Source organism: Helianthus annuus, chromosome 15, assembly GCF_002127325.2.
Source record: "Helianthus annuus cultivar XRQ/B chromosome 15, HanXRQr2.0-SUNRISE, whole genome shotgun sequence".
Classification (NCBI taxonomy): Eukaryota; Viridiplantae; Streptophyta; class Magnoliopsida; order Asterales; family Asteraceae; genus Helianthus; species Helianthus annuus.
This window is the reverse complement of record NC_035447.2, coordinates 169871213-169887791: the sequence shown is the minus strand read 5'-3', so window position 1 is coordinate 169887791 and position 16579 is coordinate 169871213. Positions and strand designations below refer to the sequence as shown.

At 37.7% G+C, this 16579-nt stretch overlaps 1 protein-coding gene and 1 long non-coding RNA gene across 2 annotated transcripts; one reads left to right on the top strand and one right to left on the bottom strand.

Annotated features, from left to right (window-relative positions):
* Positions 1–9759: 9759 nt before the first annotated feature.
* On the bottom strand, positions 9760–11024 carry LOC118487119. The gene is made up of 2 exons (XR_004880329.1): positions 10747–11024; positions 9760–10610 (listed from the first exon to the last, which is right to left on the bottom strand). It is a non-coding gene; the product is annotated as an uncharacterized LOC118487119 (long non-coding RNA).
* Positions 11025–14405: 3381 nt separating this feature from the next.
* On the top strand, positions 14406–16107 carry LOC110912722 (protein phosphatase 2C 51). Its single transcript, XM_022157521.2, has 3 exons — positions 14406–15207; positions 15416–15521; positions 15769–16107. Exons 1-3 carry the CDS (start codon positions 14443–14445, stop codon positions 16083–16085), a joined length of 1188 nt encoding a protein of 395 aa, XP_022013213.1. The 5' UTR covers positions 14406–14442; the 3' UTR covers positions 16086–16107.
* Positions 16108–16579: the final 472 nt, after the last annotated feature.

Below are 16579 nucleotides of genomic sequence, written 5' to 3'. Positions count from 1 at the left end.
TAGGAAGCATACATGGTAGAGCACAAAAGTTTTAAACAACAAATAAGAGGCAAAATTCCTAGAACTATAGATTAGGGCAAAAGCATGGCAATTTTTCCTAATTCCCTATAGTTATGGCTCTGATACCAATCTGTCACACCCCAACCGATGGCGGAAACATCGGGATGAGACGAAGTGTGTATAGATTGCTAGAGACGTCATAACACTATGTGACAATATTTAATTAAATTCAAATTTCATTTCAATACTAAATTGTCATACAAGATTCAAAAGAAATAACAACAATGTTTCATAGCATAACATAACAAACAAAAGATAGATTTATCTAGGTGTGTATCTAGTCCACCCTAAATCTTGTTTCGTCTTGCATATCATCTCAATAATTAACCTGCAACATGTATTAAAATAGAGTTCAATGCAAAAGCAAAGGCGAGTATACAAGTTTGACTACATAGCATAATAGAATAAAAACTCATATCCAACATGTAACATAGTGAATAAATTTACTAGCAATGCAATTTTTGGCGTACTATATGATCAAACCCAAGAATACAACGCACAAAGAGCCTAATCCCAATCGTTCAGCAGGATAGAAATGTTTAACTCAGCAATACCCAATTAGAATAGCGGGCGGGGCGTTAATCCTATAGCGCTATAATTGTTAAGGTGGGCTAGCAAAGTTAATGAGCATATAACGTTTCAAATCGTTCATAGAGCATACAAGCATAGCAAATATTCATAATAGTTTCATGTCACGTTCATAGATAGAGTATGTTTTGTTTAAGCATAAAAGTTGTTTTGAATATGTATACATGTTGCATCCCAAAGTGTAAAGGGGAAAAAGGGATCGAGTATACTCACGGTTTACAAGTCTTGACTTGGAAGTTCCGAGAGTAAGTTTGGTGGATGATTTAGCTTGGAGCACCTAGTCCTTCTACACGAGGAAACGTAGGTGTGTGAGTTTGGCGTTTACGGAAGATTAAGAATGTGGAAATAACTTAGTATAACGAAAGTATATGTGTATGTGAAAATAATCATCTTTTAGACTTTATAACCATCATATGACACTAGGTAACCAATATGGTTATTTAATGTTTTTCATGGGTAGTGAACCCATTAGAATCATATTAAGGTTTAGGTCTTGGATGATATTCTACTTCTTTAACATGTAAACACAAGTTTAACGTCAAAGGTTCGAATGAGTATATGCTTATACTTAGGCTAAATATTACATATTATTTAGGTCCAATATGTCAAGTAGGAGGTAGAAGATTAAATCTCCATTTAGGCACCTCTTAGTTACAAGGATGTCATGCATGGGGTAGAAAGTCTAAGCTTCCATTTAGGCACCCCTTTGAAGTTCACCACTTCTCTTGATGTAAAGACAACCAAGGAGGGTCACGAACTAAGGTTTATACGAGTATGTAAGATAAGCTAACGAATAGAAAACATCAAATCATGTGAGGATTGTATGTTTGGACAACCCAAGTTGTTCCATAATCACTCATGTATCAAAGTCTAAGTTTGACATGACTTGTGGGTTAAAACCCTAATCAAAACACCAATTTTATGAGGTTTAATCCTCTGATTTTAAGTGTCTCAACCATGTTTTTAAGCTTACCCAACCATAGAAGAGGTTGTAAGCATTAGGACATTGGTGTGAGATGTGTTAGACACAAGTTGGATAAGAAATAACAAGTGGTTGGATAATAATAAACAAAACAGAAAGTTTTAGTCCATTTTAGGGCAAATCCGAGCATGATTCTTCCAAGGAAAAACCAAGGATTCAAACCCAAGGACATAACAAAGCAATAGGAAGAAGAACCAAGTGATTTGGTTGAGAAATGAGCAAGTTACACTCACTTTTGTAAGTCTTCACGAATCTGTCCAAAACTCAGATTCTCAGCTGATTAGAGAGTAGTTTAGTGAAGATTAGAGAGTTGTGAAAGTGTCAAATGGGTTGGAGAAGGTGGGTATTTATAATGGAGGAGTTAGAAGGTGATTGGAGGTGATTAGAGGTGGATTAAAGGTGATTGGGTGGTTTAGGTTAATGGGATTTCGTGCACAATCAGCTCAAGAAAACACATTCTGCCGAAACAAGGGCGTCGCGTGACGCCTAGCACCCTCGCGTCGCGCGGCGGGTGTGGTTGTCTGACTTTTGTTTTTGTTACACTTTAGCCCCTGAAGTTTGTAATTGATCCCTTTAGGTGCATTTTTGATAGTTTAGGGACTTGTTTTGATATAAAAGCATAGTTTAAGGTGTAGTTAAGCATGATGATCATAACCAAAGTATGTTTAAGCGTATAAATGTCATAACCAAGTATCGTTCTCGTTCAAAACACGTTCAATGCATAAGTTTAGATTAATTACAAGTTTAGCACATAGTTTCCAAGAATAACGATTAAACATCGATTGATTCACCAAATCGAACATACGAGCATACATAGAATGCGTATAACATAAATGTAACCAAAATACAAGCTTCATTAATAATCCAAGTCTCGGTTTGATAATGATTACAACGCAAGGAACGATTACAAGAACACAAGGTTTCCAAAAATAGAAGTACGAACAAAACTTTCTATAAATGGAAAGTATAAAAGAGCCGGGCGTTACAATAAATCCACATGGTATCATCTTATTCTAACATGGTTTATACGGGCCGTATAAGGTTATACGGCCCGTATAAAATAAAGTGAACCGACAAAGGCTGTGCCAGCAGCCTTTGTCAGTTCACTTTATTCTATACGGGCCGTATAACCTTATACGGCCCGTATAAACCATGTTAGAATAAGATGATACTGTGGTCGTATATATATTATACGAATACTTTACACGGGTCGTATATATCTATACGGCTCGTATACTATGAATTTCCTTTATTTTATTGTTTTATTTTTATTTGACGCGACGTATTATTCCTCGATTCACGTGCGAATAGACGTAAGATTCTCTGATTCGATGTTATATTCCTAGATGCTCGTGCGATTTATGTGATTAGACGTTAGATTCCTCGATATTCGTGCGAGTTATTTGATTCGACGTTAGATTCCTCGATTCACGTGTTAATCGTTTGAAACGATGTAATATTCCGTAAAATTCTCTATATAAACGACAATAATTTCATTCATTTTCATTCAACTTCTATTCGTTTCTTATATTTTTCTCTGTATTCAAATTATTTACGCTATAATGTCGGGTTGGGGTAACTTTTTTAATGTGTTTGATAACGAGGCGAATCAGGGGAGTTATGATAACAATGAAGATAACAAAGCGGGCACGTTTGATCTGAATGCCCTGTTCGATCCCATTCTTGCGTCTGATGTAGGTCAGGATACTTGGGATTTGGATGCAATTCAGCCTAATTATGCTGGTTATTATCCATCGCAACACCCTGTTAATTTTGAAGCCCCTCCTGTTAGTTTTGGACCACCGACTCATAGTTCTCAGTCTCCTCCCATAAGTGATGGACCGCCGGAGGGTCCAAATGCTGACCAGGAACATAGTGAGTTTCAAAACAAGAAGGTATAACATTTAATTATACGTTTATTTGTTGTACGTTAACTATTTTAGTGTTTTTACGTTTGATGTTGTTTTTATTAAAACCTTAGATTAGGGTTGCTCAACGGGTCGTGTTTGCGGGTTGGTGGGTTCAACCCGACCTGAACCTGAAAATTTTACACAAACCCGAACTCGACCCGAACCCGAAAATCGTACCATACATAAGAACCCGAAAAAATGTGTAACGGGTCAAGCCACCAACCCGACCATGTTGACCCGAACCCGACCCGTTAACCCAAATGGGTTCGCAGGTTCAACCTGAAACTGACCCGAACCCGTTTATACTAAAGCTAAACCGATTGGTTAATCATTAATTGACACATATAAGTGTTTTCGTTAGGAATTCGCTAGCATGGATGAATTGGTAGAGTGGTGTAGAGACGTTGGACGCGTAAATGGCTACGCCCTCGTCACCAAACGCACCATCTACGATAAACAGGGTAGCGGTCAGCGTTAAAAATTTGGCTTACGTGCGATTGTGTCGGCGAGTACAAATCAACAGCCACGCTCAGACGCAGCGGGACCAGGAAAACCGGTTGCAAGTTCCAACTGATCGGGGCATACAAAAAGAGCCACCAGACTTACCTTTGCTGCCTGTCGGACAAGTTAATATGTTCTTGCACTTCAAAAAGTTCATTCCACCGTGCTTCTATCCACACCTCAGTCACATACAAAATGTGCAGGGTGATGGTAATTGTGGGTTTCGATCTATAGCGGTCGGCTTATCGCTTAAAGAGTGGGAGTGGCCGTTCATACGGCAGCATCTTCATGACGAGTGCAACCGGTTCCACGAATTTTGGAAAAACATAAATGAAGTTCAGTATCAACAAGTTCTGGAATCATTAGTTTGGTCCGACCAAATAGTCGGAGCACCTCGACGTAAGTGGCTACAAATGCCATTCACGGGGCTTCTGATAGCAAACCGGTGGAATGTCATTTGTCTCTTATTAAGTGACCTTGGTTGTGCTTCATTTTTTCCCATGTTCAAAACAGCCGAAGAAAGTATTCCGCATCGAACAGTCGCGCTTGTACATGTACATAGGAACCATTTTATTCACGTCAGATTAGAAGGGGAATATCCAATGCCAACCCCATCAGGATACTGGCGACAACCGACACAGAATACGCCAGCAGAAAGTTGGTATCACTATTACAAGGAACGTATTGACCAATATAATATGATCGTTGATAAATATAGGACCAGGGATTACATAGATATAGGTACCCTATGAATATAAAATGTTATTTACATGTTTTGACAATTTGTAATGATCAACATACACGTTATATAAATGTTTTGCCAACTTGTTGAAATTGAATTTGAAAAAACGTTTAAACGAATCAACGTTAACGCATACCAACCGTATTTTCGTCAGTTCCGCATATAGTAATTGAAAATAAATGAAAAATACTGAATTGTATACGGGCCGTATAAAAATATACGCCTCGTATACCGTGATCGTATATTAAGTATACGACAGAATTAAAATAAATTAAATTAATGTATACGAGTCGTATACATTTATACGGCCCCTATACACAGGAAAAAAGATCGTATAAGTTTTATACGACATCATTTCCACCATACGGCCTCAACATTCCACCAAAAATTATCTCGGTTTTCTCTCGGATCGTTCTTGGACAGCGTTCTTCGGCGTTTTTGGCGTTTTCTTCTCGGTTCTTCCTATACGGTACGTTTTCGTATAGTAAACTTTCAAATTCCGTAACATGTTAGATTATGGTCTTGTATAGTAAAGCATAGATAGGTGTAATGATTACGATTGTATAATTCAATTTGAAAAAAAAAATTGAAACAGAAACTTGTAACTGATTATTCAAGTGTATACGGTCGTATAAATTGTATACGGTCGTATAATGTTTGAATATTCAAACAATATACGATCGTATACACTTTATACGACCGTATACACTTGAATAATTAAAGGTTTTACGATCGTATACATTATATACGCTCGTCTAACTTTTGAATATTCAAACATTATACGATCGTATAATTATATACGGTTGTATACCTCTTTGAATATTCAAACATTATACGAACGTATATTTTATATACGGTCGTATACTTGTTGAATATTCAAACATTGTATGAGCGTATTTGATATGTACAATACGTTCGTATACAAGAACAGTATTCGTATAATACGTTAACGATAATCGTATGGTGATTGCTAAGTTGTAATTGTTATTTGTTACAGACGATATGGCTGAGTCATCAGCAGCTGGTGCGGCTCGTAGAGGTCGAGGTCAGGGTCAGGGTCGGGGCCGTGGACGTGGACGCGGACGGGGACGTGGACGCGGACAGGGACGTGGACGTGGACAGGAGGAGGAGGTTGTGCCCGATTTTACTGAGACGGGGCAGTTTCTTAGAGATATCCCCCGAGGTACGGTTGCCTATAGGGTTTTGGGCAAATTACAGGAGATGGTGCTGGATGCGCCTCGGACCATAGATTTTCAGTTTTTGACCGATATTGGAGCGTCCGGTCGGGTCCGGGAGTTCATGCCAGCTAACTCCCGTTGGGACCGCTTATTTGATGCTGCCGCAGAGCGGGCCCACAGGGAGATTACTTTAGAGTTTTTATCGACCTTTTCATTTACGGACATCCGGGGTGGGGGTTTTCAGCATTTTTTGACGACAGAGGCCGTAGCTTTTACTATTTGCGGCAAGAGTCAGAGGATGACACTTCCTTAGTTCGCTGTTGCCTTGGGTCTGTACTCACAGGAGGACTCAAGGTCCCGCGCATTTTTTGATGCGCCAGTCAGCACGTCCACTGAGGTGTTGTGGCTGTTTTGGCGCACTATTGGGTTCGGAGAGTTCGCGAAAGCGAGTCAGCGATCCCCGAAGGCACGAGCGACAGATCTTTACGACCCGTTACACCGATACCTACATCGGTGTATCGCCGTGACGATCGCCGGTCGTCATGATAGCAGGGAATGGGTCACCCAAAATGACCTATTCTTCTTGCACGACTTACTTACCAGCGGGAGGGCCAACTTGGCGTACAAGTTGGCCGCATATCTCGCCGAGTACGCTTTTAAGCGAACCTCTTCCCACATCAGCTGTGGGGCCTTCGTCACCCGTCTGGCGAAGGGTTTCTTTCGCCTCCTGTCCCCGCAGGTGGCAAGTGATATGACCCTGACACGCCAGCTTGACAGGGTTGGGAGGGACACAGCCCTATCGATGGGTTTGGCTCGCGAGGTCGAGGGAGGGCAGTTGGTTTGGGCTTATGGTGTGGGTGAGGGACCCCGTGGAGAGGGTGGTGATGAGGAGGGAGACGAGGGAGAGGGAGGCAAGGGCGAGGGAGATGGAGGCGACGGAGAGGGAGGCGACGGAGAGGGGGTCGCTCATACTGTCGATCGATCACAGGTAGCTGCGGAGGAGTTACGGGGTGATCGCTCGTACGTTCGACGCAACGTGAGACAGCGTGTGATGCCTCCACCGGGGGTGGAGGAGAGACTCGTTCAGGTCGAGTCGGATGTAGCTGCAGTCAGAGGGGATTTAGCTGCAGTCAGAGGGGATTTAGCTGCAGTGAGAGAGGATGTACGGTGGATGGTCGAGGCGATTGTGGCTATGCATTCTGCCGCACCCCTACCTCCACGAGCTGGCGCTGCACCACCACCACCACCACCGCCGTAGCTGCTTATTGTATTATTATTATTATTTTTTTTTTGTTATTTTACGTTTGAAACTTTGTAAAAGTTTATCTTTTTTTTTGTTTAGATGTAAAATATTATAAATATTAATGTTATGTTTAGATGTTAACTTGTTTGTTTAATAATTGTTGTCGTAGTTTATCATAATCATATCACATATTTATCGTTTTACATAGTGAAAACTTACTAAACATTATAAATACGTTTAACTAGAAACTCGTAACATAATCCGATATATACAATACTATTTTAAAATTTACAAAACTTATTAAACGGTTTCCCGATTGCAACAAAAAATTAACTATTCTATACATATTTATCGTTTTACAAAGTGGAAACCTATGAATACGTTTAACTACAAACTCGTAACATAATGCGATATATAAAACACTATTTTAAAATTTTCAAAATTTATTAAATGGTTTCCCGATTGCAACAAAAAATTAACTTTTCTATACATATTTATCGTTTTACAAAGAGGAAACTTATTAAACATAATAAATACGTTTAAGTACAAACTCGTAACATAATCCGATATATACAACACTATTTTAAATTTACAAAACTTATTTAACGGTTTCCCGATTTCAACAAAAAATTAAACTTTCTATACGGGCTATACGGGCCGTATAACATTATACGGCCCGTATACAGATTTCAAAACTAAAAACCCTTGTCCAACCTTCGAAACAATATGCAAGTTTGTATACGACCCGTATATAATATACGTCCCGTATACATATAAAAACAAAAAAAGAACATTCAACTCATTAAATTCTGTACATTCACATTCTATACGGTCCGTATAAGTATATACGGCCCGTATACAAATAGGGATGTGAAAATAAGATTATAGGGGTGTGGAAATAGAAGACCCCTAAATATAATCAGTCAAGGGCAATTTAGTCTTTTTACCAATTATTACTTTAAAAATAAGTTAATAAATAAAACAAAAATAATCATCTTTTCCTCTCCCTCTCAACCACCACTCCTCCGACCTGGCACCACCTACTGCCACCACCACCACCACCCACCCCTTACAAGCAGCCACCACCACCCGATCTCCGCCACCACCGGTTCACCACCACCAGCCAACCAACACAACTCACACCTCCCCAATTTCAAAACCCACAAACTAAAAATCCCCAATTTCAAAATCCTAATTAAAACCCACCTTAATTATCTCAGCCAACAAATTGGATGTGGCAGCTCACAATCTCAGCCCTAGAAACAAAGACAAAGAGATGGTACGATATGGACGTGGTGACTCACCATCTCAGGCTTAATTCAAACCACCATCATTGTTCCTATATATAATATATTATATTAACATTTGCAGAGTTTGATAATATCTAACTTGTATGTCCACATAGGTTGAAGGAATTCATCAAGAAACAATTAGTTACCATCCCCACAGCCTCTAAACCGTCAGTGCCTCAACAACCTCAACCAACTACTCAACCAATTTCATTGTAGATCCTGGTGCTTTACTTGCTGGCTTGCTTTGAAAACCTTTCAAAATAATTTCTTCGAATACATGTCCATGGCCACAAAAAAGGGGAATAATTTGTAGAATTGTTATCGCCAATGAATAATTTTTATGGAAGAGTTAAGAGATTGTATCTCGTTAGGTCAGATTAAGTTGTTTTCTCATTCTTGGTGAGGGGTTTACTTTGGGTTTTAAATTCTTTGAAACATTTACGCCGTCTATAGGATGAGAGAGAGAAAGATAGAGATAGAGATAGAGATAGAGATAGAGAGGAGAGAGAGGAGAGAGAGAATACATGTTTTTGATTTATTTATATACTAGCCTATCACCCGGGAACATTCCGGGTCAGGAAAATTTAGTTTTCAATAATAAAAAGTACATAAACAACACTTTGAAACTCGTTAGTATCTTCTTTTCCTTTCCACAATAATTTATTTGTTCCGTTTCATCATTTTTGTTGGGATTTAAGTTATTTTAGTTTTTATCAACCAGTTTACGCTTGTTTATTTTATATTCATAAACTGTAGACAACTTTTATCACCCATGGTATTAACAACATCATTTTTAACATTTGCAATCGGAGTTACATTTTTTTGTCGTTTTCGCAATTTTTTTTATCATCTAACAATTATGTCTAATTCTAAAATAAATACAAACATAATGTTTCGACCCGCTATTCAGCCCGACCCACCGCTACTCAGCCCGACCAATTCTAAGACCTCATTATACTTGAGACAATGAGATTTTTGAGTCTACATGGTAACCCCACTTCAGTCCATTTGAGTGGAGTTGACTTCTAAACAAAGTCAACTTCGACTTCTTGACCAGGTCAACAATGACATTTTAACCTAACAATACACTGCTACAATAATTCATATCCCAAATCACTTACAGCTAAACAATACTATAAAAAATAATATTTCTTGAATCAAAAATTATCTTCAAACCCTTATATATACATTAACTGCAGCTGACTTTCCAATCGGATACCTAAAATAACACTTCTTACATTAAACATTCAACAACTACAACACACATCTTAATCATACCATGTTTCTTTTCATTGATCTTCAAATACTTGACTTAAAAAATAAAAATAAAACTCCACTCACAAACCTAAAACAGGGAACACTTAGTAATAAGGCATAAATGTTGTTAATTTTCAGCAGCTTCGAGGCTAAAACCAGAGACTTCGTTGTCATTGGAGAAACAAAGTTGCGGCTTGCTTCCACAATTAATTTTCTTTACTTCTTGACTCAAGCAAATCAAATTTCAGTACACCATTCTTGATTCTACATAAATCTCAGCAGAAATTGGTCGCTTTGGTTATGCTTTTAGCGGGTCAAACATGTCAAATCAAATAAATTGGTTTATAAGAAAGAAAATGAAAAAAATCGCCCATAGTGTATATAACAAATGCATAGAAATCATCAAACAACTACTGAAATAAATAATTACCAAAAGTATTCTTGCATATATGGTGAATATATATCTTGATGAGTACAATAAAGTCCTGCAAAAATTAAAAAAAAAAAAAAACAAAACAAAAACTGGACTTGATAACGCAACCCCTGCACTGGGTGGAACTCGTTTAGAAGCAAAGCTTATGTCCTCCTCAGATCATCTAAGACAGCTATTAGAGAATCCAAACAATAACTTCATGGAGTGGTTGTACACTATCTTTGCCTATTGGCCTGCAAATTCAAAATAAGCAAACTGATAATGCTTTGTGAAGCAAAGCTTATGTCCTCCTTAGATCATCTTCATCATCACTACTTCGTTGTCGTGCTTCTTGTCTTTGCGCCTATGTCGAGTCCTCGCCTACGCCCTTCACTGTGAAATAGAACATGACAGAATGTAGAAACTACTACTTTAACTGCGGTACCTAAAAAAGTAACAAAAATAGAAACTAAATACATACCGATGCTTATGAACAGTTCCGTTTAAAACACAAGATGTTTTTTAAAATAAACAATATAAAAGGTGGATGTCAATCTTTTGGCAGCCCTTGCCGACCTTACCATGGTTGTTTGTACAGGGTTCTCGACCCTCAAACACCTCTCAAACAAAAGCAATAGATCCCAAATGGTTGTTGCATCGTACCACATAATATGGTCTTGAAAGGGATGAAAATGTGAATTTGCTATCCAGTTTTGACAGCCCATTACTGCTGCCCTTTCGAGACTTTTAACCATCCGCACATCCCCTAAACACCTATTGATTAAACACGAATAATGGCTACTGACCGCTTGATCACAACGTTAAAAAAACGGGTCATGTTCCTAAGAAGAGTGATGCAAATCACCCATCTGAAAAACAAAAAAAAAAAAAAAGATTAAAAATAATAATAACAACAAAAACATGTATCTTTAATATATAAGTCAGTTGTTGACCAAAAACACCCACCATATGAATAAAATTTAAATAAACACAGGTATCTTTATAATCATCTAGAAGAACCACGTTTGAAACAAAAAAAAAAATCATTTGTCCCTTTAGAGATGAATAGACAAAAATGCCTTCACGTATGACCAACTTTAACAGAAAAATTTAACTGGATTATGCCTAAAGGACATAACATGCAAGATTTTGAAACGTTAAGTACAAAATTTATCAATTTCAAAGACAAAAGACACCGCCTGTAAAGAGGTATAAAGATAAAGGACAAAATTTGCAATTCACTATAAAATAAATAATCATTTACAATGTTTATTTGGGGGTTAAAATGGTAAAATTAATGACGAAAATACTAGTTATCTATATTTTTGATTGTTTTTCACTTTTTACATTAGTGACCAGTGGGATTCCATGTACTACACGTCTAGAATTCGATTATTATCGGTTCATTTAGCTACGTTGTTTGTATTTGCTATAAGAACCGAAAGAGAAGAGCTAAAACTATAAAGTTATTATATGTCCAAATGGATATGGACACGTGTCTTACATCAATCGATACCATAAAAACAAATACCGGTACCGGTTCCAATAACACCGATATTTATACCAATGTTATTTGGCCAGAATAGGTTCTTTAGGGCATCGGCACTCGTATAACTAGCGATACTAAAAAACTTTATTTTGAATGGTCAGAATAGGTTCTTTAGGGCATCGGCACTCGTATAACTAGCGATACTAAAAAACTTTATTTTGAATATGTTCATGTTTTCAACAAAATTTCTAACAGAATATCAAGGAAAAAAATTATACACAACTACGTATTTAGTTTTAAAAACAGATTTACGGACTGAAGTTATCAGAGACAAATTGAATTAAATGAGTTAAGTCATTATATTACTCTCTATAATAAATCACGTAGGTATAGTACAAAGGTTGAAACTGCAAACAAATATAATCTAATAAAACAACTATCATCTAATTTATTTTTAATAATCATAAAATAAAATTACCTAACACAAATGTAATCAACTAGTTTTTGTCCCGCCCGTGTTACGGGGCAATAAGTCGAATATTGTTCTCTCATAACATGTATGTCTGTACAGAGGGCAAAATCATAAATTATATTTTGAATTGGAGGCGAAATCATAATTTTAAACTGAGAGCAAAATCATAATTTTGAGCTAGGGGGAAAAACATAATTTTATTTTGAGCTGTGGGCAAAAACGTAATTTTGAGCTGAGTGCAGAATCGTAATTTTGAGCAAGAGGAAAAAACAACATTTTATTTTGAACTGGGAGCAAAAACATAATTTTAAACGGAGGGCAAAAACGTAATTTTAATCTGGGAACAAAATTAAAACTGAGTTTTTGAACCGATGCAAAAGTGTAATTTTTAGCTAGCGGCAAAAATATAATTTTATTTTGAGCTGGTGGCAAAAACGTAATTTTAAATAAAGGACGAAAGCGTAATTTTAAACTGGAAATAAAATTAAATTAAAAATGAGTTGGTCCAACAGGGGAGGCCTGGCACTATTCCCCCAAGCTTATAAATGTATATGTTGCCTGACACTATCCCCAAGCTTGTAAATGTATATGTTGGAAATGGAAATGGAAATTCAAGCTGGGCCGACCCGGGTGTCACCAACCCTCTCCGAATCTCATTTTGTGTGGTCTTAAAAAAACTCATCACAAAAATTAGCAAATACACACACATTATTTCTTTTTACAGCAAATTTTTACTTATGTTATCTGTGTAGCTTGAATTCAAGACCTTCACTCTCAAGGTGTTTAAAGCCTTTATAAAGGATTAATCTTGAAAACCAAATCATAAATTTAAACAAAAAATTCAACCAAATTTAGACTAGGGGTCTCTAGAATGTCCGTTTTATCAAATTTTTGAGAGATCAAAAGGGGCGCAGATGCTTTATTTATCACCGGGTAGAGATGAATACTATATGGTAGCGGCAGGAAATTATTTGGCCTTGAATCAGGGTATTCAAGAACAATAGGTTGTTCCAACTCGGTATGGTCAAGAATTCCTGACTATTGCATGGGAATAGGTTCAGTTTCGAAGTATTTTTGCCTTCTAATATTTTTCTATTGGAGCTTCCCTCATTCCTTTTATCGAGCATAATGATGCGAATCAGGCTAGAGCATTCACATCCCTTCCACCAAAGCTACCCTATAAATCTATAATTATAGTAAAAACAACACCCCTTTCACCAAATCTACCCTATAATTATGCTAAAACCGAATATATTCTCTCTCATTTCAATTAAATAATAATTTTTATACCTCTAATTTTTATTTTATCTCACAGCCATTTTCAAAATATATTATTATAGATGGTGAATAATGTCCCCTAAAAAATAACAAATAAACATTAAAACATTTTCTCTCCCTTCCTCACTCACAGTCACGTCACTTTTTATAATTAAAAAACCCTAATCACACGGTTTGATGGAAGGGATGTGAACGCTCTTAATTGATTAACATGTCAATAATCATATAATTTATAAATTCGCTATCAACTACACCGAAAGTGACAAACTTTGAAGCAACATTAAGATTAATTTTTGTATAATTTAGTTTATGGTCCTGAGTTATAGTAAGATTATTTTTGTGTGATTTAGAGTTTATGGCCATGAGTTATGAACACCAAAAATCCAAAAGTGACCAACCTTAAGGAACGATGTGCCCGATGGCGCAGCTTTAAGGGGCCGGGAGGCACTCGACTCCCCTAACTTTTTGCTCAGTAGTGTTATATATGTTGTTTTCGTATAGAAATTTTTGAGTATATACGTTTTCAACCCCCGGTTCTATAAATGTTTTTGGGTATATACGTTTTCGACCCCCGTCGAAAACGTCAAGCTTCGCCACTGGACGTGCCAACCACCGTGACACCGGGCGTTGAGGCCAAGGTCAACAACTCGACCGCCGCCAGCCCCTTGTCTCTCCCCAGATGCGAGGAAACCCGACCTCCACCCGCCCGAATGCACGACAGCGGAATAATCGGTAAAACCTCGCCTCCCATCTAACTCGAATCGGCGTCACCTGAATTCGCTCTTCACCTGGATGCCGTAGAAAATAATGAGCAGAGTGGAAATCAAACCTGGGTGACAAGAAACACAAATTCTTTCCCTAATCACTTCACCACTAACTCAATGGACTGTCGCTAATTAATTAATTATAACATAGATATTTTGTAGTAACACGTATAGTAAAAATATCCTGCAATCATTGTACCCGATAAGAACCCAATTTCCACCGGCCACGTTTGTTAGATACACTGAATCTTAAACCTCTACGTGTACTTCCTCCATGGCTGGAGGGTCCTGTTTCCCGTACTTGACCGCCGAAATCACCCACTTTCACGTCACCTGTCCCCCCTATACATATCACATTCAACCCAACTCAAAATTCCATATTCATAAAATGCTCCATCATAATAATATTAAGGATCATACCATATCTTCATCCCCGTCCGTTAGCAGTTGCCTGCAAGCCGCGGGTTGTTCCGATAAAGCCGAGGTTATCTTAACCCGACGGAGACGAACCGAGCTGAGGTGGTTGAAGGCGTTATCACATGGAGATGATAGTTTAATAAATATAAAGCAGTTTGTAAAAGTTCAAGATCCGCCACTGTGTGAACATGATCATGATCATGATTTTGCGCATCGATGTTCGGTGATCGGGAGGCGTAGGGAGATGGAGGATGCGGTGAGCGTGGAGCTCGGGTTTGTCGAGTTTTCGAACTCGAGGAAGTTTGATTTTTATGGGGTTTATGATGGTCACGGTGGATCGCGAGTTGCGAGTGCGTGTCGCGAGCGGTTGCATAAGTTGGTTGCGGGGGAGATGTTGGTGAGGAATGCGAGTGTGGAGGGGGTGAATTGGGAGGGTTTGATGGTGGAGGGTTTCGCGAAGATGGATGAGGAAGTTAATGAGACGGATATTGTTGGGTCGATGGGTTCGACCGCGGTTGTGGCCGTGGTTGGGGATGAGGAGATTGTTGTTGCGAATTGCGGGGATTCGAGAGCCGTACTTTGTCGGGGCGGGGTTGTCGTGCCGATGTCGAATGATCATAAGGTGGTTGATAATCTGTACTGTGTTAGGGATTGAGTTTGAAAATGACTTATTAGCTCATTTGAGCTAATAAGTCATTTATAAAAGCTTCAAATCCTGGTTTTTTTGAAATGACTTATTGACTTATTAGCTTTTTAAAGTCAATAAGTCATTTTAAACTCTCGGTAATAATGATTTTAATTTTAATTAATGTTTATATTTTGTTATGTAGCCGGATAGACCCGACGAGCTAGAAAGGATCAAACACTCGGGAGGAAGGGTGGTGAATTGGAACGGGCAACGTGTACTCGGAATTTTAAGTACTTCAAGATCAATAGGTACATAGAAGCGTTCCAACGCATAACCAATTTAAAATAGAGAACCGCATGAGTCATATACATAGTTTCAATCAAAAGATTGAATTATGCAGTTACATAACCAGTCTTATATATTTCGTAGTTATTTATTTATAGGTGGATATGTGTTGAATGGTTGGAAAAGTTGGATTTTAATTTAAAACTTTTCTTTTATTAATAAGCATTAAATTATAAGAAAGTAACATGTATATGATATGTAATTGTGCAGGTGATCAACATTTAAAACCTTATGTAATAGCAAAGCCAGAGGTTATTGTAAAGAAAAGAGAGGACAAAGATGAATTCATAATATTAGCTAGTGATGGTTTGTGGGATGTGATATCTAACGATTTGGCGTGTCATGTTGTGCAAAAATGTCTCGATGGAAGGATTATTTGTCGAAGGAGATCGAACGATAGCAAATACAGAATCACGAATGCGGCTGTTGTTTTAACGGAACTCGCAATGGCACGCGGAAGTAAAGATAACATAAGTGTTGTTGTTGTGAATCTTAAGATTAGATCTCATGTTGTTGGTGATACATGAAATGTTCATGTTTTTTATTGCATTTGTAACAATATGTCATTTGTAACTGTTTTTTTTTTCTTTTTGATAATATATAGAATCAAGTACATAGATTTCAAACAATTTGAAGTGCTAAAAGCTGTTCTTTATAATAAGAAGCAACCAAGGTTATGTTGGAATTTGGTGGTTTTAGATAATGTGTTTTATCTAGCCTTTCTGTCGTTCCTCGGTTATATTTTCTAAACCCAGTGTAAGGGTAAAGCTGCAAACGAACTGAACGTTTAATGAATAGTCACATGAATAACCACGAGCAGAGGTCTCGTTAATTGAATGAACGAACATGAACAAGAAATTTCGTTTGGGAAGTTCATTTTCGTTCGTTCGTTTATTAAATGAATGAACATGAATAAGAAATTTTGTTTAATTAGTTACGTGAACAACCACAAACGGAGGTCTTGTTAATGGTGTTTATGAACATTCGGTAATGTGTTCATGAATCTTCCGTTTATGTTGTT

Excerpts from the sequence above, each read along its gene's own strand:
- LOC110912722 (XM_022157521.2), top strand. The coding sequence starts at position 14,443 with ATGGCTGGAGGGTCCTGTTTCCCGTACTTGACCGCCGAAATCACCCAC. Across the intron at positions 15,208-15,415 it reads CGATGTCGAATGATCATAAG|CCGGATAGACCCGACGAGCT; the intron begins GTGGTTGATAAT and ends TTTGTTATGTAG. Across the intron at positions 15,522-15,768 it reads AAGTACTTCAAGATCAATAG|GTGATCAACATTTAAAACCT; the intron begins GTACATAGAAGC and ends GTAATTGTGCAG.